Source organism: Ostrea edulis, chromosome 5 (genome assembly GCF_947568905.1).
Source record: "Ostrea edulis chromosome 5, xbOstEdul1.1, whole genome shotgun sequence".
Lineage (NCBI taxonomy): Eukaryota > Metazoa > Mollusca > Bivalvia > Ostreida > Ostreidae > Ostrea > Ostrea edulis.
The window spans coordinates 11,787,100-11,814,610 of NC_079168.1; the positions used below are offsets into that span (position 1 = coordinate 11,787,100).

General features: G+C 38.7%; 3 protein-coding genes and 1 pseudogene across 5 annotated transcripts in view; 3 read left to right on the plus strand and 1 right to left on the minus strand.

The window, feature by feature from the left end:
* Nucleotides 1–7,972, plus strand: LOC125650710 (tripartite motif-containing protein 3-like; annotated as a pseudogene).
* The window catches only part of LOC125650707 (exportin-5-like), a 68,956-nt gene that overhangs the window by 29,297 nt on the left and 12,148 nt on the right, over nt 1–27,511 (minus strand). The gene's annotated exons all lie outside the window — the stretch shown is intronic.
* LOC125650709 (uncharacterized) lies at nt 5,190–27,420 on the plus strand. 2 transcript variants are annotated; one of them, XM_048879225.2, is made up of 2 exons: nt 5,190–5,520; nt 25,650–27,420. In XM_048879225.2, exon 2 carries the CDS (start codon nt 25,658–25,660, stop codon nt 27,311–27,313), a length of 1,656 nt encoding a protein of 551 aa, XP_048735182.1. In that variant the 5' UTR covers nt 5,190–5,520; nt 25,650–25,657; the 3' UTR covers nt 27,314–27,420. The 2 variants fall into 2 exon arrangements, with proteins under 2 accessions (XP_048735182.1, XP_048735181.1); XM_048879224.2 differs by lacking the exon at nt 5,190–5,520 and adding an exon at nt 25,474–25,545.
* On the plus strand, nt 14,272–16,542 carry LOC125650714 (tripartite motif-containing protein 3-like). 2 transcript variants are annotated; one of them, XM_056166689.1, is made up of 2 exons: nt 14,272–14,598; nt 14,813–16,542. In XM_056166689.1, the coding sequence occupies exon 2, from the start codon at nt 15,313–15,315 to the stop codon at nt 15,907–15,909; it is 597 nt and encodes a 198-aa protein (XP_056022664.1). In that variant the 5' UTR covers nt 14,272–14,598; nt 14,813–15,312; the 3' UTR covers nt 15,910–16,542. The 2 variants fall into 2 exon arrangements, with proteins under 2 accessions (XP_056022664.1, XP_048735189.2); XM_048879232.2 differs by having other exon boundaries at nt 14,472–14,598.

Genomic DNA, 27,511 nt, shown 5'->3' on the forward strand with positions numbered 1-27,511 from the left:
GCTAAAAATAGAACACAACAATAAGTTTTATAAAACTGGCACGTACACAAACGCCATGTTGCTTTATACGAGGTAAATCCAGTTAAATTACTTAATGCTTTCATTACTCTTTAAATTCCAATCTTTTTATCATTACTTTATACTTTATGGTTACTACATGCTATATTTTCTTTCAGTTAACAAAATGGCCACTGGACAAGATGTCCTTCGTTGTGACCTGTGTGAGTTAGAACCAGTACAACTGTACTGTGATTTCTGTCAGGTCAGCTTGTGCAAGGGCTGTGTCGGGGAACATATATTAGATGATCCTCTCAAACACAAAGTACTCCAAATTCATCAACGAAAATCAACTCCAATATTTACAAAATGTTACTCGCACGAAAGTAGGGCCTGCGAATTCCAATGCAATGAGTGTGATTGTCCCCTCTGTTCTCAATGCGTATCCTCAGAACAACACCGAGGACATACCTTTAACAACCTCTTGGAAATCTTCGAATCCAAGAAAGAAGAAATACAGAAAGATTTTGAAGAATTGGAAAACAAAATATCCCCAGCTTATGATTCTAGTACAAGGGAGATAGAGAATGAAATAGACGGCTTAGATGTGAAATACGAGAAATTAACAACATCAGTCACAGAACATGGAGATGAGTGGCACTCAGAAGTTGACAGAGTTGTTAACGAATTGAAAAAGGAAATTGATGTGATGAAAAGGAGACATCTTGAATTACTAAAAGAACTGCTGTCTCAAACGAAGCACCTTCAGTCACTGGTTCAACAGGCACGGAGCGATGCTTTACAATTCCTGGATTCCAATGAAGTGTCTTCAGTCGTGGAATATCAATCAAAGAATAAAGAACTAAGCAAACTTCCCACCAGTGTTGAAGTGTCAGTGCCAAAGTTTAACCCGCCGAAGATAGACTGTGCTCAGCTTGCTACATTATTTGGTAAATTAGTCCCAACAAAACAAGAACATGGCCACACAATGAAGTCACTGGAACCTACATCATCATCTTTAGTCAAGCATTTCCTTGATGAACCAAAGCTTATCACAGCCATAGACACTGGATATGAGAAGCTCCATAGTGTTTCCTGTCTCAGTGGAGAAGAAATTTGGGTAGGTGGTTCATCAAAGATAATTAAATGCTTTAACATGAAGAGTTCACTGCTGTGGACCATTACCACAAAGTCAGGAAGTCACCCTAACAATATAACAGTGTCAAGTGATGGGGATCTAATTTACTCTGAATGGAAAACAAAAACTGTAAACAAAGTCAAGAATGGACAGACAAAGGTGGTAATCAGACTACAGGGCTGGACACCTGCCAATCTCTGTGTCAGCTCCTCTGGTGATCTCCTGGTTATTATGTTCAACCTGAACAAAATTTGATGAAGGAGAAATATTTTTCAATACCAGTACTGTGCAAACAAATTGTACAAATGATTTTGTGCCATTTAATAATATCCTGCAGAACCTTCCAAAGGCAATGTATATATGGAAAAGCTGTAACAGTTAACCACCAGTAACAAACAGCTTTTTAAAGAATATTGGGCATTTCCAAGTAGCAGGGTGAAAACCGTTGAAGGGTGTCCTCAGGAAAACCTCATACAGCGTAGAAACACTAATTCATTTACATAGGCAAAAGCACTGTTTTGCTCTTATATCGTTCTCCAATGGGGACAATTCACATCTGTTCAATAGTTTTGAAAAAAACAAAATACTTCTGAAACATCAAGCGCATTTACCATAAATCTACAATACATAACCCAAACATTGGCAGAACGTGTGCATGAATTAGAAGTCAGCCCATCAGACACACACAATATCATTAAAAACATGCAAAAAAACTATAACAGATTTCAAATCTAAGAATTCTACATTAACTGCAGAAATTAATATAAAGCGACATCCAGGCCAATGCCATATCTTGTGAAACTTTTCACGGGGACGGCATAGTCACAGGTGCGAGCCATTTTGAAATGTTGTTGTTAACTCACAGATGAAATTTTGATTTAATACTGTTGCGAATAACTTATTTACAGTGGCCCATTAGATGCAATCTGTCGTATTTGGGTGTAGGGTGGTCTATTTAGGAAGAGTGGTCATTTCGTTTGGGTAGAGAGAGCCCATGGTTGCAGAGTGGCATGAACATCCTGGGGAGCCAGGGGCTGGGCTGGGTGGCTTAGCAGGGGCTCAGGTGCAAAAGCAGGCAACATAGATGGCTCACCTCCTAACAAGGCAGAGGAACTATTTGGGCTTTGCACTCCTTTTAGGCCACTGGTGTACCGTACCCCGGAGGTGCATGGCAGGGGAAGTAGACATATCCTTGACCCAAAGGCTACTGATCTAGCTGCTGGGGAGCTCAAAGCTAGGGGTGGTAATGGCACAGCTGGAAATAGGACTGCACAAGTGAGTGAGTCATGGCTAGACTAGAGGCATTTGGGACCAGGGTAGAGTCTTGGTTGGACTGGTAGTACAGCTGCTGTGGGGTTATCAGGTTCCTTATTGGGGATATACACTCCACGGGGTTTGGCCCCAAAGAAGACAACAATAACCTGGGGCCCCACAGTGGTAATGCAGTTATCCAGTCCCTTCATGCAAGTGTAGGGAGGGACATCCCCAGTGTGGCGAGTATCCCTAGCGATAGTCGGTTCACCCAAGCCAGTGATGGGATAGCTCTATCCCAGGAGGGTCTGTCTGGGCAGTTGAATACAGGCAGGGAGGTGTTGTACAGTCCAAGTCATGAGATATCACAGTAGGTCAAGGTCGTGATCTCCACTGATTAGCCATGTCAAAGCAGAAGGCTGCAGGGATGGTTCCAAGTTTAATCAGTGTGTATCTGTTGGTACATCTCTAGGGACTGGGCTCAAAATAGATTGGGGCAAGTGTTCTGTAAACTATTAGGTAGCTCCGAAGCAGCACGGTTGGCAGTCGTCAGTATATGTCCTGAGGTGAGGGTGCCAGAGAGGCAGAGTGGTTGTGTGTCAAGAGTAGGCAGTGGAGGTTTGTGAGGGTGCCAGTGAGGCAGAGTGGTTGTGTGTCAAGGGTAGGCAGTGGAGGTTTGTGGTCAACAGTTGTGGGTGTTTAGAGGGCCAAGAATGATTTAAGGATCAGGGAGTCGATACATACCAGGGTGCAACCAAGCACAGGTGAAAAGTTATGTGGTTGGCCAGAGGGCAATGAGGCAGGTGTTAGTCACCAAGATGGTTGGCTGGAGGACAATGGGAATAGTGTCAGTTGCCATAGTGCTATTACTTCTCCAGGTAATTCTGGGAATTCCCTTGGTTTTGCTGTCAACATCTTGGAGGCAGGGGCTCAAAATAGATTGGGGCAAGTGCTCTGTAAACCCTTAGGGGGCTAGAGTTTGAATGGTTGGAGTAGTAGTGCTGGGAAGTGGATGACCAGTTCTCAGAGGCAGAGGACGAGTCTGGGTGTGAAGATGCATTCGAATGTAGTGCTGGCGAGTCTTGGTTGTTTCAGGTGGAGATCTATACATGTACATTTGCTGGGGTTGGTGATGAGGTCTTTGTGGGTACACGATATGAGATCAAAAGCCTTTAGGCTTCAGAGTTAGTGCTAGAGACTGTTGCCACGGGACACAGTCTGATTATTACAGATGCATGAACCACAATTGAAGCGGTGGCTTGTCAGTTCCCTGAGGAGTCTGTTCCCCAGGCACCTGACAAATGTACCATTGTGTGTTGGTCTGATGGAGGTTGCGTCGTGTCCAGGTCTCATAAATATCTAGGTCTGATGGATATGGTCCCATGGATGCGGGGGTTGTGTCTCTGTCCCAGTCAGCCTGGTGGGATGGTAGTTTTCCCTCTCACACTGAGATGCTTCCCTCTGACAAACTCTAGGTAATGGATGGAATGGGTTTACTGCTAGTGGCTTCACAAGTTCGAAATGGTCGTTGAGTGCTGGCTATGTGGCCCAGGTGCAAGTGAACCAGGGATAAACCTGTCATCGCAAGGGGGTATGAAAGAAAATTAGTGAGTTATTATGTGAGGGGTTTAAACTCCTCCATACTCTCAGGATGCCAAACTCCCGCCATTGGTAGGCGGGGGTCTTTCCTTGTAGTGTTCCAGCTGCTCTCCTGAAAGTTGAGATGTCCTCTGTGGTGTTTGTCCTGATGCGCCTGTTCACAACAAAACCTGTCATGTGACGAAGTTCGTGACCGAATATGACTCTGTGATGTGACTTTTCTGTTTGTGGATTTCCTGTGATGTGCAGTGTGACCGTGACTTTTTGTGCTGTGAACTACTTTTTGGACTGCTAAAGTGTTATGATTTTATAGAGTAAAGTTTACTATACTGTAAATCACCAGTGTAATTCATTCATTTGCGAGATTGTATTTATCTATTGTCAGCTACAGTGCTGCGGGTTAAACTTATCAGAATGGGACATTCCTCCTCAAAATGGGGGGTGGGGAATCTAGTGAATTTGGGGGGTGGGGGTGGATTTTTTAGGATTGTTGGTTGGGCTCAAAGTCCTCTAATATCACATGTGCTATTTTCTCTCTTACCCGCGAACTCTCAAGGCAAGAAGACGTGCTTTATAGAGCGCAGCATTGTTGTCATTGCATTCGTCTTGTCTTGAATTAGTGTGAATGTGTGAAAGTTAATTGTCGTTTTTCCATGTCTTTATAATTGTCACATTTTGTTATGTAAGAGCATTTTGAGTAGGAACAAGAAAGTTTAAAGGGGTATCAGCTGTCAACTAGGACGTAAAAACTGCTTACTTCTAAGCTACAATGCATGATTAAAATGCTGGAATGCGAGAAGAAAAAACTAAAATTGAGAGTGAAAAAAAAACCCACCTCTAAACGAAATTTATGAAAACTTTGTAAAAATTTCTCTTCAATGAATTATTTGCTTCCATCCATACATTGTGTTTCAGCCAATATTTCTATGTAAACATAAGAAATTCTACTCTCAATCTGGACTCTTACGTGTGAACATTACAATGTCAAAAGAGACAATCACATAAAGTAGGTCTCCAAATATCATAATGGATAAAGTCTTTCTTAATAATCCTTCAATGCACATGTCCTTCATTGCACAGCTACAACCCCCCCCCCCCCCCCCCCCCCCCCCCAATTCTTCTCATAATTGAAAGGTACCAAGAGGAAAATCATATTATTATTAGTATATCATATATACCAATATTTGTATATAATTATCTAAAAACTACATGTTTTAAAAGACATCGATAAAACAATGATGAATTCATTTTGTAGTTCCTAGGGTGAAGTTTTGTTAAAGTAAAAACATATCCTTTCAGTGCCTCACAGATTGAGCAGAGTGGTAAAAAATGCTGGAAAACTTTAGTTTATTTTGATAAATCATGCCAGTCTCCCTGTTCAAAATATCGTCTGCTACAGAGCAGTGTAGACTGCTGCTTATTCTGATAACATGCACTGCCATATATGCAATTTAAATACCTTTCTGGCTAAAAATAGAATTCAGATAAGTTTTATAAACTGGCACCTACACAGACGCCATGTTGTTTTATAGGAGGTAAATCCATTTAAATTACTGAATGCCTTCATTAATCTTTAAATTCCAATGTTTTTATCATAACTTTATCATTTGTATGCTGCTAGAAATGGTTACTACATGCTATATCTTCTTTCAGCTAACAAAATGGCCACTGGACAAGATGTCCTTCTTGTGACCTGTGTGAGATTGAACCAGTACAACTGTACTGTGATTTCTGTCAGGTCAGCTTGTGCAAGGGTTGTGTCGGGGAACATATATTAGATGATCCTCTCAAACACAAAGTACTCCAAATTCATCAACGAAAATCAACTCCAATATTTCCAAAATGTTCCTCGCATGAAAGCAGAGTTTGCGAAATCCAATGCAACGAGTGTGACCATCTATTCTGTTCTCAATGCGTGTCCTCAGAACAACACCGAGGACACACCTTCAACAACCTCTTGGAAATCTTCAACTCCAAGAAACAAGAAATACAGAAAGATTTTGAAGAATTGGAAGAAACACTATCCCCAGCCTACGATTCTAGTACAAGGGAGATAGAGAATGAAATAGACGGCTTAGATGTGAAATACGAGAAATTAACAACATCAGTCACAGAACATGGAGATGAGTGGCACTCAGAAGTTGACAGAGTTGTCAATGAATTGAAAAAGGAAATAGATGTGATGAAAAGGAAACACCTTGAATTACTAAAAGAACTGCTGTCTCAAACGAAGCATCTTCAGTCATTGGTTCAACAGGCACGGAGCGATGCTTTACAATTCCTGGATTCCAATGAAGTGTCTTCAGTCGTGGAATATCAATCAAAGAATAAAGAACTAAGCAAACTTCCCACCAGTGTTGAAGTGTCAGTGCCAAAGTTTAACCCGCCGAAGATAGACTGTGCTCAGCTTGCTACGTTATTTGGTAAATTAGTCCCAACAACGGAAGAACATGGCGACACAATGAAGTCACTGGAACCTACATCATCATCTTTTGTCAAACATTTCCTTGATGAACCAAAGCTTGTCACAGCCATAGACACTGGATATGAGAAGCTCCGTAGTGCTTCCTGTCTCCGTGGAGAAGAAATTTGGGTAGGTGGTTCATCAAAGATAATTAAATGCTTTAACATGAAGAGTTCACTGCTGAAGACCATTACCACAAAGTCAGGAAGTTACCCTAGTGACATAACGGTGTCACGTGACGGGGATCTAATTTACTCTGACTGGAAAACAGGAACTGTGAACAAAGTGAAGAATGGACAGACAAAGGTGGTAATCAGACTACAGGGCTGGACACCTGTCAATCTCTGTGTCACCTCCTCTGGTGACCTCATGGTTACCATGTTCAGTGTTGATTACAAACAATCCAAACTCGGGATCAACAGAGAAACAAACCATTCAGTTTGATGAAGAGAACGGTAAACCTCTGTTTTCGGGAAATAAAAAAATTAAATACATTTGTGAGAACAGGAACCTCGATATCTGTGTGGCTGACTGTGCAGCTCAGGCTGTGGTGGTGGTCAATCTGGATGGTAAACTCCAATTTAGATACTACAGTCATTCTTCTACTACAAAGGGAAAACCATTCAAACCATTCGGGATAGCAACAGACAGCCAGAGTCATATCCTGACATCAGACTTCGACAACCACTGTATCCACATCCTTAATCAGAATGGACAGTTCCTCCGTTACATAGATAACTGTAATCTAAATCTGCCTCATGGTTTATGTGTAGACAACAATGATAACCTCTTTGTAGCTGAAAATCAAAATGGAAAAGTGAAGGCAATCAGATACTTAAATTAGAGTCTTATACTGAACATGTCTGAACTGTGTTGACTAATGACTGGTGCATGTAATCTTATTTCTGAGAATCTGATACAATAAATATTTTAAGGTACAATAAAACAATTTTACCTGCTACAAGACTAAATTTTGGCATCACACAATGATACACATTACAAATTTATTTATACAATTCCCCAATTAAATCATATGCATATCTGTATCAAATAAATTAGCATTTAAAACAGAAATATACCTCTCCAAATTGCTGAAATGATCAATTACTATATATATATAATACATGTGTGTGTGTGTGTGTGTGTTGCAAATGCAAAAATTATAAATTACTATGGCAAATATTATACAAAAGTACGGAGAATTGCAAAGTTAATTCACAAAAAGCCATCATTACTATCTTAAAGTGTATATGTTTTCTTCAAATTTTCAAAATATTATATTCAAAATGATTATACTTGATGAAAGACGTATGTGTTTGTTAAACACAAACATTTATCAACAATCTAAGCTCCCTCGTGTCATTATGACCACGTCCATCAGGTATCTGCACATAACTAACAATATTATATGGGGTAACTACTATGAAGATGTCGGGGTATAATGTAGCACATATCATAAATTGAGTATAAACAGGCAAAACGCCATTTCCGACATACAATGTCAAAAAATCAGTTCACAAGAATTCAATCAATAAAGGTATTTAAATATCAACAACACTGCAGGTATTGATTATTTTGGAAATTTATTCGTTGAGAAAAACCATGCCAAACAAAGTTATATCCAGAAACTCAACTTGCTGAAAGAGTAGGAAACATTTTTTATGCGTAAATTATGCAGAAATTTGCGTTCACGGAAACACTGTACAGGTATTCAACAGTATAATAAGACTATGTAAAATTCCCCCTTTAAGGGTGGAAACAAAGAACTGACTAAGGTGTCCAGATAGGGCCAAATGCAAAAGCGTGACTGCACGTTAGTCACAACATGCCGTCACGCTAACAAACAACGCACCTTTGTGCTCTCATGCCAACAAGCAACCCACCTTCATGCCAACAAGCAACGCGCCATCACGCTAACACAATTTTACACAACTCTCCTTCGCGCTGACAAGCAACGCGACTTCATGCCATCGCTTGTTGACGTGACGGCGCAAAGGCGTGTTGCTTGTTGGAACGTTGCTTGTCGCCACGAAGACGAGTTGTGTTAGCGTGAAGGCGCGTTGCTTGTCGGCGTGAAAGCGTGTTGCTTGTTGGAATGACGGTGCGAAGGTGTGTTGCTTATTGGCGTGACAGCGTGTTGTGACTAACGCGCAGTCATGCTTTTTGCAATTGGCCCTATCTGGACACCATATCTGACAGCTACCGACCCATTTCACTATTGTCCTCTGTATTCAAAGTTTATGAAAAAAATCATCCAAAGGATTATGAATGTAACATTCAAAGAGAAATACTCTAAACCTCAACAACAAGGTTTTCATAAAGGCTTGAGCTCAATCACAGCTGCAATTAACTTTCAGGAAACAATTTTACATGACATTGAAAACGAATCGCATGTATATACTTGTTTCCTAGACAGCCGAAAAGCCTTTGATACATTATTGAGAAAGGGATTACTGTGCAAAGTCAATGAAATAGGTATCAAGGGAAAATCATCGATAGATGACTGTCATGTCGATACTAAAAGTGCTGTAATTGTAAATTACCAACAATCAGACTGGTTTCTGGTCAAACAACGAATAAGGTAAGGCGGCATCTTATTTAGATTTCTACATACTTTATTTGGTAATAAATAAATGACTTGTTTAAGGAACTTGATATTACCAATTAAAACCTTGGAATGTATAGTGTAGAATCATCGACCTCAACTCTTGCAAATGATATTGCCTGTTTATCGTCAACTCCGCACTCATTCCAGAACATGTTGGATGTAGCATACAATTTCTCTTACAGATGGAGATTCTCTTTCAATGCTAGAAAATCATGTGTTTTAGCATTCGGTATATTTCACAATTCCATCTCAAATCAATGGTTAGTAGGTGACAAATTTTTTTCTGTAAAAATGAATACAACCACCTTGGGATCATTGAAACCTCTTATTTTAAATCTCTCTCCAGGACAAATTAAGGAGGCATGTGACAAAGGCAGATGGTCTTACTACTTCATTAAACACTTATCTTCAGAAAATTTCATTCCAGTCACTCAAACAAGAGGTCCATGGGCCACATCACTCACCTGAATCACGTTGGCCAATACCGGTATTTAAAGATTTTCCCATTATATTCGCATGTAAAACTTTGATCCCCCCTTGTGGCCCCAACCTAAACCCGGGGGCTATAATTTTAACAATCTGCACTATGTCGGGAAGCTTTCATGTAAATGTAAACTTCTTTGGCCCAATGGTTCTTGAGAAGAAGATTTTTAAAGATGTACTCAATATATTTGTATTTAAAACTTTGATCCCCTATTGTGGCCCCACCCTACCCCTGGGGGCCATGATTTTGACAAACTTGAATCTGCAGTATGTCAGGATTTAGCTTTAAATTTCATGTAAATCTCTTCTTTCCTGGACCAGTAGTTCTTGAAAAGAGGATTTTTAAAAGATTTTACATATATATTCACATTTAAAACTTTGATCCCCTATCGTGGCCCCAAGCTACCCCCGGGGGTCATCGTTTTATCAAACTTGAATCTGCACTATGTCAAGAAGCTTTCAAGTAAATGTAAACCTTTCTGGCCCAGTGATTCTTCTGAAGAAGATTTTTAATGATATTCCCTATGTATTTGTATGTAAAACTTTGATCCCCTATTGTGGCCCCACCCTACCCTCGGGGACCATGATTTTCACAAACTTGAACCTGCACTATGTCAGGAAGCTTTCAAGTAAATTTGTTCTTTCCTGGACCAGAGGTTTTGGAGAAGATTTTTTAAAGATTTTACATATATATTCGCATGTAAAACTTTGATCCCCTATTGTGACCCCTACCTACCACGGTGGTCATGGTTTTAACAAACTTGAAGCTGCACTATGTCCAGAAGCTTTCATGTAAATTTCAGCACTTCTGACCCAGTGGTTCTTAAGGGGGGAAAAGTCCCATGGGGATCCGGGTTAGAATAGGTCCTCAGTACCCCTTGATTGTCGTAAGGGGCGACTAAATGGGGTGGTCCTTCGGATGAGACCGCAAAAACCGAAGTCTAGTGTCACAGCAGGTGTGGCATGATAAAGATCCCTCCCTGCCCAATGGCCATAACTGCCGAGCATAGGCATAAATTTTGCAGCCCTTTACCGGCATTGGTGACGTCTCCATATCAGTGAAATATTCTTGAGAGGGATGTTAAACAATATACAATCAATCAATCTTGAAACAAGATGTGTTTGTGAAACACAAATGCCCCCGATAATGGCCAATTCCGAAGATGGCCAAGGTCACAAGGGCAAATATCTTGGTACCAGTAGAAAGATCTTGTCAAAAGAAATGCTCATGTACAATATCAAAGCTCTAATACTTACCATTTAGAAGCTATGACCAATGTAAAAAAAAAAGTTGGTCAAATGTCAAGGTCAAAAGGTAACGGAAAAGTCTTGTAACAAGGAATACTCATGTGGAATATCAAAGCTCTATCTCTTATTGTTCAAAAGTTATTAGCAAGGTTAAAGTTTTCAAAAAGTAGGTCAAACTCCAAGGTCACGGGGTCAAAAATGTTGGTACCCACAGAAAGGTCTTGTCACAAGGAATACTCATGTGAAATACCAAAGCTCTATCACATATTGTTCAAAAGTTATTAGCAAGGTTAAAGTTTCAGACAGAACGACAGAATGACAGTATTACAGAATTACAGAATGACAGACAGGACAAAAACAATATGCCCCCCGATCTTCGATCTCGGGGGCATAAAAAAAGATTTTTAAATGACCCTACCCTATTTTTGCATTTTTTAAAAAATTTTCCCCTTTAAAGGAATATGGCCTTTCATCTTAACAAACTTGAAAGCCCTTCACCTAGGTACGCTTTTTTGCCAAGTTTGGTTGAAATTGGCCCAGTGGTTCTGGAGAAGAAGCCGAAAATGTAGAACATTCACAGATGGATAGATAGACAGACAGACGGACGGACGATGGACAAAATGCGATCAGAAAAGCTCACTTGAGCTTTCAGCTCAGGTGAGCTAAAAAGTCATCATACCCTCTTAACTCTCTGGAAGAACTATGATTGGAACTACCGATACAAAGCATGAAAGAAAGCTAAAGAGGTGATCTATGGGGCCCGGACGACCATTAGCAGAAAATGTGTGTTACACAACAAGCAGAGGATGAAGTCAAAATGTTGATGTACCGTAATTCACAAGAAAACCCGAAGTGTTTGCTGCAAGGAAGATCTCTTAAAAGCATCGTTATCAAGCTTGATAGAAAAGTTACTGAACCAGATATAAACATATAACCGAATTAAAGGCCGCTTTATGCGAGACAATTTGGTGAATCACAGGTTTAAGGAGAGTTCAGATGAGAATTTGATGGTAGATATTCCAAACGGAATTAAAAAGGATTTTGGCATCGATTTGACACTGCATAGGCCTATTTAGATGCGGACCATATCAAACTTACACAATAGCTGGCAAACTGGAGAAATATGAGAAAAAGGGAGAAGTTCTACAGATTCAAAGAGAATCTCGCCAAACATCAAAGGAAACTCCATTCTGTGTATTAGCAAAGTGTCCAGCAGCATAAGTGGAAGAATGGAAATATTTATACAAGCTTTAACGGAAATACTCAACTCAAAACTTTCTGGAAACAAGTTAGTCTTCAAGAACATCAGGACTGTTTTCAAAGAGAAGGTAACCATTCCCCATGTAGTACATTGTGATGATGAAAAAATAGAAAAATTACTGGAAATAATTGGCATTTAGTGAGGAAAAGCAGGGATATGGAAGTAGCTTCATTGCAAGCAGCACCCCTGTGAAAACTATGGAGAGCTAGGTGCGTAATTTCTATAAAAAGATCTGTTCCTTGACAAGGCACGCTCAGGCACATCATCGCATACTGATCTACCGATTTCGGGATAGGGATAGCAAATTAAGCTAATTGAAGGATCAATAGATAATGGCGAATTCAGAGCTGGAAGAATGGCATTGTGTGTGTGGTGACAAGGTGGTACAGTGGTGAGCATCTGGGAGTGGCATGATTTGAAGTGATGAGGGAACTAGTAGATCAATTAAATAAGTTGCAGAGCAAAGCAGGAAATAATCGGGAAACTATATATATTTTGAAACTTTTACTTCTGTTCATTTTTGCACTTCGTGCTAAATATTAATATGCTCACTTGAACTTCTGGTTTTGTGTTTTGCATGAATTCATATTTGTAAGTTTGTTATTATCTTTAAGGAATGGGGGAACTCCCTCAGTTCATAATTGTTGCAATTCAAATCACCATGACAAGTGTAATATATGCAATCAGCATAGATATTATCCAAGACATATCCCACCTGTATACATTATGAATGAGTATGAATGTGTAAAGGTTAGTTGTCTTTATATGTCTTTGTAATTGTCAGATTTTGTTTTGTGAAGATTGCATGATGATAAAACATTTTGACTGGGAAAACTTTAAAGTTGTAAATTTCAAAGCTGTCAACTAGGACGCAAATTTTATTTTTAATTCTGAAACCGTCACCGTGATTATAATGAAGGAATGCATTAAAAAAAGTGAAGAAAAATAAATCTTAGAATGAAAAAAGCAACCTCCAACCAATATTTATGAAAACTATATGATTGTAAAATTTTTCCTCAATGAATTCTTTGCTTTGATTAAATTCAAACAATGTGTTTCAGCCATTGTTTCTGATACATGTATAAACAAAATAAATTCTAATGTCAATATTACAACAAAAGATTGTAAGAATTTTTAATATAATGTCAGACTGAGTAATAGTAATTGTTGTGTACTTTAAAGCTGTTTAGTTATTCTGGTAGCAATTGGCAAATGTGACTTGGGTACATGTAGCTATTATGCCCCTTAAGCATAAATATTGATGTAAATGAGAACATCATATATATATATATATATAATTTAATTCTTATTGCATCCTTGTTTATGATTGGTCAAATTCCAATTGAGGAACGCAGGTTATTTTTGTATAACCTGGTTTAGTATGGGGACACACCCCCTTGACAACCAGAAGCCGGAACTATTTTTTCTCTCTCTCTAAATTTACATTGCAGCACTGTTTTCAGCCTTCTATGGAATGGAAAGTCAACGTGTACAATAAGATACTTCGGTTTGATACACATACGCCAGTTTCGAGATACGAACTCTTCTGTGTAGGAGGTGCATTTAGTGGAACTTTGAATGACGAAGTGGGACAGAGTGGACCTACAGTCAGCGAGGAAGATGATGAAATGTATTAAAAGCGGCTTCTCTTTTAATATGTAAATGTGGGAAATACAATATACTATCGAAAGAAATGTTTGACTAAAGTGGAAACATAAAAACAATGTCATATCTGCAAGTAATGTCTTAGATATGGTACTTATGACCAACGAAATAACGTGATATGATAAGAACTCTATGTATTTAATTATACTCCTTAAATACTTATAACTTACTTTGTGTATCAGTCGAATTCGGGTGATCTAACAGTGTATGAGAAACTTACTGAGTACATTCACTTACGCAGTGATGGATATTAGTCCCACTCTCGCGTGTAAACAAAGCCTAATTCTAGTACAAGGGAGATAGAGAATGAAATAGACGGCTTAGATGTGAAATACGGGAAATTAACAACATCAGTCACAGAACATGGAGATGAGTGGCACTCAGAAGTTGACAGAGTTGTCAATAAATTGAAAAAAGAAATTGATGTGCATACATGCCAACTTTCCCGATTTGTGCGGGATTTTCCCGATTTGAAGCAGTTGAAAAGGCAAATCCCGATAGGGATTGCAAAAATACCCCGAAATCCCGATTTTCTAAAAATATCTCCCATTTTACGACAACAAACCCCCATTTCCAACCGGAATTTGAAATCCCGCGTCATTTCTGAACTGGCCAATCAGAAATCGGGACAATAGTCAGCCATTGCTGTTTACCTGTGTCGCATGGTATCGGGGTGATGTAATTTACTTGGTCTGCCCGTGTCGGGGTGCTTATTGGACGGTGCGAAGCATGTTTTGAAAGTAATTAATCGGGAAGACGGATTTCAAATTAACATATCCTTTACACAAACGTGAATGGCAATGATAATAGTGTCACCACGAAACAATCGGACATTCCCGATTTTTGCCTCTCGCTGACAGCATCCAAAATATGCAATATTAAAGGTACGTAAAATATATGTTTTTCCAACTATGATAATATAGGCTACCCGAATCTATCTGTCTATAGCGATGTATTACATAGTCTATATAGTGTAGTATTTAATAGACTTTGTGATGCGTAATTTGCACAAGTCTGTACTGAATTTTTATTTTTATATTAGTATTTTACAAGTAAAAACGTATATTTTGATGTGTGTTTTCCTGGTAATTATTTCAGATGTCATGGGTGCAAAGGTTTTGTTCGCAAACTTCATAGCAGGGCAGATCACTCCTTTTCTGGTTGCAATGCAGATTGTTCCACCAGACTCTGGAAGCCCATGTTTACAGACAAGCAAAATCGCCTTTGTAGTCGTACCTAAATGCATGTGCTTTAATTTAAATGTTGATATATAGACCAGTCAATGTGTATACGGTGTAAAAGGATGCAACTTTAAGTATTATTTGATATGTATGTGACTTGTTGGAGAGGATTTTTTTTGCTGAATAGATGATTTTAATAAAATACTTATCTATATCTTTCAAAGTTTTTTTTATATAGTTTTGTTAAAGTTGATGGTCAAACACACTTGATGTATGATAAATGTATAATGATTAGATTGATATTTTATTTGAAAAGACAAATATTTATTTTCATGGTAAAATGTCGTGAATTTTAAGCGTTGAAAAAAGGTCGTCGCGTGCAAAATTCCCCATGGGGATTTTCAAAAGTTGGCATGTATGGATGTGATGAAAAGGAAACACCTTGAATTACTAAAGGAACTGCTGTCTCAAACGAAGCACCTTCAGTCATTGGTTCAACAGGCACGGAGCGATGCTTTACTTTTCCTGGATTCCAATGAAGTGTCTTCAGTCGTGGAATATCAATCAAAGAATAAAGAACTAAGCAAACTTCCCACCAGTGTTGAAGTGTCAGTGCCAAAGTTTAACCCGCCAAAGATAGACTGTGCTCAGCTTGCTACATTATTTGGTGAATTAGTCCAACATGGCCACACAATGAAGTCACTGGAACCTACATCATCTTTAGTCAAACATTTCCTTGATGAACCAAAGCTTATCACAGCCATAGACACTGGATATGAGAAACTCCATAGTGTTTCCTGTCTCAGTGGAGAAGAAATCTGGGTAGGTGGTTCATCAAAGATTATTAAATGTTTTAACATGCAGAGTTCACTGCTGAAGACCATTACCACAAAGTCAGGAAGTCCACCAAACGATATGACAATGTCAAGTGATGGGGATCTAATTTACTCCGACTGGAAAACAAAAACTGTGAATAAAGAGAATAATGGACAAACGGAGGTAATCAGACTATAGGGCTGGACACCTGCCAATCTCTGTGTCACCTCCTCTAGTGATCTCATGGTTACCATGTACAGTGACGATCACACACAATCCAAACTTGTCCGTTACTCAGGCTCAACAGAGAAACAAACCATTCAGTATGATGATAACGGTAAACCTCTGTTTACGGGAAATAAAACAACAAAATACATTTGTGAGAACAGGAACCTCGATATCTGTGTGGCTGACTGTGCAGCTCAGGCTGTGGTTGTGGTCAATCTGGATGGCAAACTTCGATTTAGATACACTGGTCATCCCTCTACTATCAAGACAAACCCATTCAAACCATACGGGGTAACAACAGACAGCCAGAGTCAGATCCTGACATCAGACTTCAGCAACCACTGTATCCACATCCTTGACCAGAATGGACAGTTCCTCCGTTACATAAATAACTGTAATCTGAATCAGCCAGGTGGTTTATGTGTAGACAACAATGATAACCTCTTTGTAGCTGAATGTGAAGGTGGAAAAGTGAAGGCAATCAGATACTTAAATTAGAGTCTTATACTGAACATGTCTGAACTGTGTTGACTAATGACTGTAATCATATTTCTGAGAAACTGATACAATAAATATTTTAAACAATAAAACAATGTTACTAAAGCACTGTTGTTCTTTTACCTGCTCCACGACTATTAATTGGCATATCAAACAATATATGATACACATTGCAAACATTTATACAATTCTCCAATTAAAGGATGCATATCTGTATCAAATAAATTAGCATTTAAAACAGAAATACCTCTACAAATTGCTAAAATGATGCATTACTATATATACATACACATGTATCTATATGGCAATACTGCTAAAATTATAAGTGGCAATAATAGAACAGTACATTAAAAACCCCATTATTAGACAAAAATAATAATTAAAGATTGGTTCTCAGGCCTGCTGCATTTAAGTTTACCCTGCTGCATACATTTTTTTTTTCTAAAGCCTTCTGAGACACCAAACATCTGGTTTTAGTAATGGAGATCATGCCATTTAACCCTGTGATCCCAGAGGCAATCTCAGATTTATAGTGCTTATATGAAAATTCAACTCTAAACCTTCTCAAGGTATTGCTGAAAAAACTAAATATCTATTTTTAGTAACAAGTCATGCCCTTTCACCCCATAACCCCCAAAATATTAAAAGACATGTGCAGCTTTTCTAATGATTTAACCTTCTGAAGTTATTTCTGACAAACCATTGGCAAATATATCTATTTTAAGAAAGAAAGGCCATGACCTATGATCACATAGCCCCAAAACTAACCACAAATTTCCATAACAGTAAACATAAGAACAGAAAAAAAAATTAGTGTTCGATGATGGCAGATGTCACACAATGTCTGAGAAAATTTATACGGACTTACAGAATGTGTTCCATGGCAGACTGTACGTAACTTTAGTAATAGTATTATACACTGTATTTTGAATGAGGAAGATTTGATGCAGTGTGCATGTAGCCCACAAAACACTGAAATAGTCCCATGTTCTAACAAACAATCCAATGAGCAAAAACCAACCTGAACAGAATTTCAAATCTTTCAAATCTAATATCTCTACATCATCTCCAGAAAGACATCCAGGCCCATCCCATATCTTGTGAAACTTTTCATGGTGGTCGCAGGTGGGAGCCATTTTGAAATAATGGATGTTTGGTTATCATTTGGGACCGAGGTGGTGCATAGGGGACACCGCGTAGTCTGGTCACAATTTGAATTTCAAGTAGATTTAATGTTGTTGTTAACTCACAGATGAAATCACAGATGAAATTTTGATTTAATACTGTTGCGATTAGCTTGTTTACAGTGGGCCATCAGGTGCAGTCTATCGTATTTGGGTGTTGGGTGGCCTATTTAGGAACAGTGGTCATTTCGTTTGGGTAGGGGCTCAGGTGCAAAATGCAGGCAACATAGAGGGCTCACCACCTAACCAGTCAGAGGATCTATTTGGGCTTTGCACTCCTTTTAGGCTGCTGGTGTACAGTACCCCGGAGGTGCATGGGAATGGGGATACTACCCTGGCAGGGGAAGTAGACATGTCCTTGACCCAAAGGGTACTGATCTAGCTGCTGGGGAGCTTGAAGCTAGGGATGGTAATGGCACAGCTGGCAATAAACAAAACCTCAGGACTGCACAGGGCAGTGAGTGAGTCATGGCTAGACTAGAGGCATTTGGAACCAGGGTAGAGTCTTAGTTGGACTGGTAGTACAGCTGCTGTGGGGTTATCAGGTTCCTTATTGGGGATATACACTCCCAGGGGTTTGGCCCCAGGGAGGACAACAATAACCTGGGGCCCCCCCCAGTGGTAATGCAGTTATTCAGTCCCTTCATGCTAGTGTAGGGATGGACATCCCCAGTGTGGCGAGTATCCCTAGCGATAGTCGGTTCACCCAAGCCAGTGGTGGGATAGCTCTATCCCAGGGGGGTCCGTCTGGGCAGTGGAATACAGGCAGGGAAGTGTTGTACGGTCCCTACCAGTCAGACAAGTCAGGAGACGCCACAGTAGGTCAAGGTCGTGATCTCCACTGATTAGGCATGTCAATGCAAAAGGCTGCAGGGATGGTTCCGAGTTTGAGCAGTTGGTACATCTCTAGGGACCGGGGCTCAAAATAGATTGGGGCAAGTGTTCTGTAAACTCTTAGGCAAACTTCTGCCAGAGTTCGTTTGCTCACAAACCAAACTCTTCCAGTTAGGCATTATGGGATAGCGATTTCTTAGGCCGCGTATACTGTGTGATATGTCACTGTAGAATGACGAAAAAACATAACGTCAAACGTAAACAACTTTCAAAACAAGAACGTAAACATTAAGTTCATTACTTTACACATTAATTTGAAGAGTATCCCTACTTTTTAATGATCTTTTGATCATTTTATGTTTAAAATAAAACCCATACTTTTATATTACTGCTCTTAATGTCAATATCTTCAAACTTTTAACTACGAACTACTTCTTTAGTGTTATTTGCCCGCATGATAATCGCGGACTCACAATTTACAAATCTGTATATTGCACTGCGTCACATAGGAGAGGTCTATATGTAGGTGATGTAATGAGGCCTCGACGGGGAGTTTGACTCTTAGGTAGCTCCGAAGCAGCAGGGTTGGCAGTTGTCAGTATATGTCCTGAGGTGAGGGTGCCAGAGAGGCAGAGTGGTTGTGTGTCAAGGGTAGGCAGTGGAGGTTTGTGAGGGTGCCAGTGAGGCAGAGTGGTTGTGTGTCAAGGGTAGGCAGTGGAGGTTTGTGGTCAACAGTTGTGGGTGTTCAGAGGGCCAAGAATGATTTAAGGGTCAGGGGGTCGATATATACCAGGGTGCAACCAGGCACAGGTGAAAAGTTATGTGGTTGGCCAGAGGGCAATGAGGCAGGTGTTAGTCACCAAGATGGTTGGCTGGAGGACACTGGGGATAGTGTCAGTTGCCATAGTTCTATTACTTCTCCAGGTAATTCTGGGAATTCCCTTGGTTTTGCTGTCAACTTCTTGGAGACAGGGGCTCAAAATAGATCAGGGCAAGTTCTCTGTAAACCCTTAGGGGGCTACAGTTTGAATGGTTGGAGTAGTAGTGCTGGGAAGTGGATGACCAGTTCTCGGAGGCAGAGGACGAGTCTGGGTGTGGAGATGCATTCGAATGTAGTGTTGGTGAATCTTGGTTGTTTCAGGTGGAGATCTATACACGTACATTTGCTGGGGTTGGTGATGAAGTCTTTGTGGGTACATCACATGAGATCAAAAGCCTTTAGGCTTCAGTGTTAGTGTTAGAGACCGTTGCCAAGGGACACAGTCTGATTATTACAGATGCATGAACCACAATTGAAGCGGTGGCTTGTCAGTTCCCTGAGGAGTCTGTTCCCTAGGCACCTGACAAATGTACCATTGTGTGTTCGTCTGATGGAGGTTGCATCGTGTCTAGGTCTGATGGATATGGTCCCATGGATGAGGGGGTTGTGTCTCTGTCTGAGTCAGCCTGGTGGGATGGTAGTGTTACCTCTCAGACTGAGAGGCTTCCCCCTGACAAACCTCTAGGTAATGGATGGAATGGGTTTACTGCTAGTGGCTTCACAAGTTCCAAATGCTCGATGAGTGCTGGCTATGTGGCCCAGGTGCAAGTGAACCAGGGATAAACCTGTCATCGCAAGGGGGTATGAAAGAAAATTAGTGAGTTATTATGTGAGGGATTTAAACTCCTCCATACTCACAGGACACCAAACTGCGGGATAGGATAACAGAATCTGCAATACTCCCGCCATTGGTAGGCGGGGGGTCTTTCCTTGTAGCGTTCCAGCTGCTCTCCTGGAAGTTGTGATGTCCAGTGGTGTTTGTCCTGATGCGCCTGTTCACAACAAAACCTGTCCTGTGACGAAGTTCGTGACCGAATATGACTCTGTGATGTGACTTTTCTGTTTGTGGATTTCCTGTGATGTGCAGTGTGACCGTGACTTTTTGTGCTGTGAACTACTTTTAGGACTGCTAAAGTGTTATGATTTTATAGAGTAAAGTTTACTATACTGTAAATCACCAGTGTAATTCATTCATTTGTGAGATTGTATTTATCTATTGTAAGCTACAGTGCTTCGGGTTAAACTTATCGGAATGGGACATTCCTCCTCAAAATGGGGGGGGGGGGGGGGGGGGGGGAATCTAGTGAATTTGGGGGGTGGGGTTTGGATTTTTAGGATTGTTGGTTGGGCTCAGAGTCCTCTAATACCGCACGTGCTATTCTCTCTCTTAACCGCGAACTCTCAGGGCAAGCAGACGTGCTTTATAGAGCGCAGCATTGTTGTCATTGCATTCGTTTTGTCTTGAATTAGTGTGAAAGTTAATTGTCGTTTATACATGTCTTTATAATTGTTACATTTTGTTTTGTAAGAATGGGATAATTTAAGCATTTTGAGTAGGAACAAGAAAGTTTAAAGGGGTATCAGCTGTCAACTAGGACGTAAAAACTGCTTACTTCTAAGCTACAATGCATGATTAAAATGCTGGAATGCGAGAGGAAAAAACTAAAATTGAGAGTGAAAAAACCCCACCTCTAAACGAAATTTATGAAAACTTTGTAAAATTTCTCTTCAATGAATTATTTACTTCCATCCATACATTGTGTTTCAGCCAATGTTTCTATGTAAACATAAGAAATTCTACTGTCATAATTACAACAAAACATTGTAGGATGTAAGAATTTTTCATGTGGGTAGTGATTTGTATATACATGTACTCTAAAGCTATTTTAGTTATTCTGATAGCAATCGCCAAATATGACTGTGCAGCTAATGCAACTTAAAAATAATTATTGATGTAAATGAGAACATCAGATAATTATAAATATTTCATTTTATGAAAACCTCCAATACATTAATACATACAGTATATATACAATGAGACCTTTGAGATTTTTTAAACCCTGCATCCCACTACTTTTGCAGTAAACACATTAATACATGGTTGAATGAGAAGGCCACCTTAAAGCTGACATGAATTAATAAATATAGTATAATTCTATATGTCCGCCATATTTCTCTGCTAATCCACCATATTAGTTGGAATTTCTATTGTTATATGTATCAGGGTTTGCATGGTAAATAAGGGGACGATCTTTGCTTCGCTTCACTTCACATCAGTGTCTTCGATTTACCTGTGCGGGTAGCTTCGACAGGTAACACGTACATCTCCGATACTAATTTATAGGACATCAAGAAGAAATGAAATCACGTTTTGGAACACCACACAGTACTCAAAATTATAATAAACATATCGTACAGTAGTAAATCATTCTAAATATATATATTTGGATAAATATAACTATATAGAATGCCTTTTCTTTACGTGAACGTGCGTACATTTGTAGTAAATATGTCAAAACTATACAAAAATGCGGAGAAATATTTCATCTTTTATCTATTGATAAAATGGAATAAGCAAAGAGTATACAATCTATACCATTCACAATTACTTCAAGTAAAAGGCAAAGACATAAATACTACTGTACTTATAAAAATGGCATGTATTCTCGCCATGAAAACGCATCGAATGCGCCTACTCGTAATATCTGTAAAGGACCGCAGATGTACGTGTACACTTGTCAAAATACTCTAAGTAGTAGTAAAACTCCCTTTATTTGCATAATCCATGAAACAAAACGATAAACTCCATTTGCATTCCAACAGTAAACAACATTGTCCATTGTACAGACTGTGACACACTTAGCCCGTGCCGATCAGCTATCTTCAATCAGGGGAAGTATCAGAGTATAATATTTACCCTGTATTGTGCATGAATCCTTATACCTTATGATTTACTGGTCAGAGTATTGCAGATTTATCAATCAGGAAATCATTTAGGTACATAAATTTGCATATACAACACTGTACGAGTGTATGGGATGAGAGAGAGAGAGAGAGAGAGAGAGAGAGAGAGAGAGAACCGATGATCTTGTAATAATCGTGCTCTTATTAAGACAAATGATATCGTTAATTCAATAAAAAGAGAACAGTACTAGTAACTCAATAATGCTCTCATTAATTGATAATAGAGATTTATTTGATTCATTTAAAGTATGCATTAATTAAAAATTAAACATATTTTTAAATAATGTTATTTTCAATTACTTCATTTTATGCTAATTTGGCACTCAATAGATCTGATATATCTATGCCATTTTGCGTTATTACATTCTGCGTCGAACTCGACGCAAATTGTACTAATGCAAAATGTATAATAATCGAGTTTATCATATTATGCGTCGTTATCAAACATCAAGGGGAGAGGACAAGAGTGTCTGTCACCCACCTTTAATAACAATATCCATTTTTGTTAGTTTGTAATGCAAATAAAAGATACATTGAGTGACAACCCCTCCCCCACTTACCCCAGCTTGAAAGTTCTGATATAATAGTAGAATACACACACCACCACCAATTAAGAAAATGAAGATATGAGGCACTCATAGTAGAGGACTCTAACCACCCCATCCGACCCCCAACGATTGAAGAAAATGAAGTATAGGGGGAAATTACTGAGGTAGTCAAAGTAAAAGACTCTTTAACCCTTCACCCCACATTAGGACTTTGAACATCGGACAAAACATCTTGGTTTGTTTGGGTGTTTTGTTTTATTTTATTGCTGTTTTCGTTCATCTTTTTTAATTATTATTTTGAATGGCAAGAAATTTTGAAGAATCCAATTTTCCATTTTCCCCCTGTAATCCCCCCCCCCCCCCCCCCCCCCCCCCATGAAAAATGACGATACATGTCTGGTTATTACATGTACATTTTGCTTTGCAACACATGCATGTATACTAATTGTATGGTGCATGTAGAATTGCACCCTTTACCAAGTTTTCCTTCATTTACACAGTGTAAGGAATGGTAAACCAATATCACAAAACAAAATGCATAAAGACCAAGATATTTTCAAGCGTAGGAACTTCATTCATGAATACATAAATACATGTATTCAGAAAAATCGCATGCATGCATTGCAGGACTATAGTATATGTGTGTTTTAACGTTTCTGTAACATGCCATAATGATTACTTTCAGGCTTGAGTGTAATTTATTCATAAATATTTTCATTTCGTAGATCTGGCGCAATGGCCATACCGCTGTACGTAGAAATTTCAAATTCAAATGTATTCGATAAGATGTTAGTATGCATAAATCAGTAAAATTCGTGTTGAGCTTTTATTTGATATGATACAATGTCAATATACTGTAATGCATTAGTAGGATATGCAGAAGGCAAGAGTATAAACATTTTCTTTTTTGATTATCAGTATCAATATCTATATGATCACGAAAAAACATTATATAATTTATATCCGGATTCATTTATACCGATTTAGATATCAATAAAAACAAAGCTGCATAGTTTGAGAGAGGGGTTTCTAATGAGTCTGATGAAATTAAAAGAAGGAACCCAACATTTGCATTCAAACTAGATATACTTCAACATGAATTCATTTCTGCTCTGGCTGAAAGCATGATTCTAAATTCGGTAACGAATCTTGCATACAAAATAATTAATAGGAGAACACATAAATTCGAGCTCCTTTGGAATTTAATGAAATGTAGATATGCACCTTTCTTTCAACATGAATTGATATGTTGTTTCAGGCACGAAAACAGGGGGTTGGGGTGGGCAGGAAGGCTGGTCTGCTTTCCCCACTTTTTTGACAATTTACTTTTTTCCCGTTATTCTAACATACAAAGTCAGTATTTTCTACATGCACAGTTCAAAGTAATATTTTTTTTTAAATTTGTAATGAATTCAATTATAAGCATCAACTCCTGTAAGTTTCCAATATATTGTCAATCACAAATTTTTAAATAGCTGGAAATTTTTAATGCTTGAAAGCTTACATTTATATAAGTGATAAATTTTCTTTCCTTCTTTGAAATGATATAAATCGAAGTAGGACGGTCGCTCTCTCTCTCTCTCTCTCTCTCTCTCAATGAATATGGACATACAGAGACCGTAAATAATTATGTGGTTCCAAAAGAGACAACAAAACTATATTTTCGTTTATAAATTTCCTTTCATATGCGTCTTTGTGTAATGAACTGTTTATTATGGATTGCAAATGTAATACCCGCATTTTCACACAGATGTATATTTTCGATCATTATTCCCTTATTTGTATACCCAAGTTTGTATATGATCATCGAGAAATTTTGAATTGTGCACGCAATACATGTATATCCAACCAGATATTAGATTCCCGATTTCTATAAACTGCAAAACCTCGACCAGACAAGCATTCAATACAGGAGAAATTTTCGACTCTGACATCTCCCCTGATTGAAGACACCCTGTGTGGCACGGGTGAAGTGTGTCGCAGTCTGTATAATGGAATGACAACGTGTTGTAAAGTTCTAACGAGATACAAATGAAGTTTATCATTTTGTTTTGTGGATTTATCAGAATAAAGAGAATCTAATATTTTCAGTAAGTGCACATCTCCGATACCTGTTGAATAGACGCCCGTATTTCATACTTTTTTTTGGCGATTATACCTTGTGCATTGCATATTATGCATATGGCATGCACCTTTATTTCGCAAGAATTGATATAAATAATATATTTTATGCTCTTTGCCTATTCCATTCTATCAGTATGTAATTGGCAAATGATTTATCTACATTTATTTTATTAGAAAATGCAAATACTTGCATGCACTTGCAAGTATGCAAGAAAAGCTTCTTTTTTTTTTCTTTTTTTTTTTTTTTTGCATTTTTGTCTTAACTTATCTAAACTTCCAGAATGTTGCATTAGTATATACAATCAATATTTTGTAATTTTGAGCAAAGCATAATGTTTTAAAATGTTATTTTATTTGTTTCTCATTCCCTATATATTACTATCGGAGATGTGCACTGGTCGAGTCCACCTAGAAAAATCACTCAGGTGTGACAATCACATTTGGGGTATATACGGGTAGAGTAAATTAGGCTACCTGAAAGAAATATGGCGGATAAGATGAGAAAGGTGAACGTATTTATTAATTCATGTCAGCTTTAAGTAAATGCAATTTAAATACCTTTATGGCTAAATATAGAACTCAGATAAGTTTTATAAACTGGCACGTACACAGACGCCATGTTGCTTTATACGAGGTAAATCCAGTTAAATTACTTAATGCTTTCATTACTCTTTAAATTCCAATCTTTTTATCATTACTTTATACTTCATGGTTACTACATGCTATATTTTCTTTCAGTTAACAAAATGGCCACTGGACAAGATGTCCTTCGTTGTGACCTGTGTGAGATTGAACCAGTACAACTGTACTGTGATTTCTGTCAGGTCAGCTTGTGCAAGGGCTGTGTTGGAGAACATATATTAGATGATCCTCTCAAACACAAAGTAGTCCAAATTCATCAACGAAAATCAACTCCAATATATCCAAAATGTTCCTCACATGAAAATAGGGCCTGCAAAATCCAATGCAACGAGTGTGACCATCTAGTCTGTTCTCAATGCGTATCCTCAGAACAACACCGAGGACATACCTTCAACAACCTCTTGGAAATCTTCGAATCCAAGAAAGAAGAAATACAGAAAGATTTTGAAGAATTAGAAGAAACACTATCCCCAGCCTACGATTCTAGTACAAGGGAGATAGAGAATGAAATAGACGGCTTAGATGTGAAATACGAGAAATTAACAACATCAGTCACAGAACATGGAGATGAGTGGCACTCAGAAGTTGACAGAGTTGTTAACGAATTGAAAAAGGAAATTGATGTGATGAAAAGGAGACATCTTGAATTACTAAAAGAACTGCTGTCTCAAACGAAGCACCTTCAGTCACTGGTTCAACAGGCACGGAGCGATGCTTTACAATTCCTGGATTCCAATGAAGTGTCTTCAGTCGTGGAATATCAATCAAAGAATAAAGAACTAAGCAAACTTCCCACCAGTGTTGAAGTGTCAGTGCCAAAGTTTAACCCGCCGAAGATAGACTGTGCTCAGCTTGCTACATTATTTGGTAAATTAGTCCCAACAAAACAAGAACATGGCCACACAATGAAGTCACTGGAACCTACATCATCATCTTTAGTCAAGCATTTCCTTGATGAACCAAAGCTTATCACAGCCATAGACACTGGATATGAGAAGCTCCATAGTGTTTCCTGTCTCAGTGGAGAAGAAATCTTGGTAGGTGGTTCATCAAAGATTATTAAATGCTTTAACATGAAGAGTTCACTGCTGAAGACCATTACCCCAAAGTCAGGAAGTATACCAAATGGCATAACAGTGTCACTTGATGGGGATCTAATTTACTGTGACTGGAAAACAAGAACTGTGAACAAAGTGAAGAATGGACAGACAGAGGTGGTGATCAGACTTTGGGGCTGGATACCTGGCAATCTCTGTGTCAGCTCCTCTGGTGACCTTCTCGTTATCATGTTCAGTGTTGATTACAAACAATCCAAACTTGTCCGTTACTCAGGATCAACAGAGAAACAAACCATCCGGTATGAAGAGAACGGTAAACCTCTGCTTTCAGGAAATAAAGAACGTAAATACATTTGTGAGAACAGGAACCTCAATATCTGTGTGACTGACTGTGCAGCTCAGGCTGTGGTGGTGGTCAATCTGGACGGCAAACTCCGATTTAGATACACCAGTCATCTTTTTACTACCAAGGCAAGTCCATTCAAACCATTCGGGATAACTACAGACAGCCAGAGTCATATCCTGACATCAGACTCCAACAACCACTGTATCCACATCCTTGACCAGAATGGACAGTTCCTCCGTTACATAGATAACTGTAATCTGAATAAGCCAAGGGGTTTATTTGTAGACAACAATGATAACCTCTTTGTAGCTGAACTTCAAAGTGGAAAAGTAAAGGCAATCAGATACTTATCTTAGAGTCTTATACTGAACATGTCTGAACTGTATTAACTAATGACTGGTGCATGTAATCATATTTCTGAGAAACTATAAATACTTTAAGGTACAATAAAACAATATGGCTACAGCACTGTCATTCTTTAACCTGCTACAAGATTATTTGGCATCAAACAATGATACACATTACAAACTATTCATAAATAAGGATACACATTA

Bases quoted from the DNA above. Each gene is read 5' to 3' on its own strand.
- LOC125650714 (XM_056166689.1), top strand. From the start codon at position 15,313: ATGGATGTGATGAAAAGGAAACACCTTGAATTACTAAAGGAACTGCTG.
- LOC125650709 (XM_048879225.2), top strand. From the start codon at position 25,658: ATGGCCACTGGACAAGATGTCCTTCGTTGTGACCTGTGTGAGATTGAA.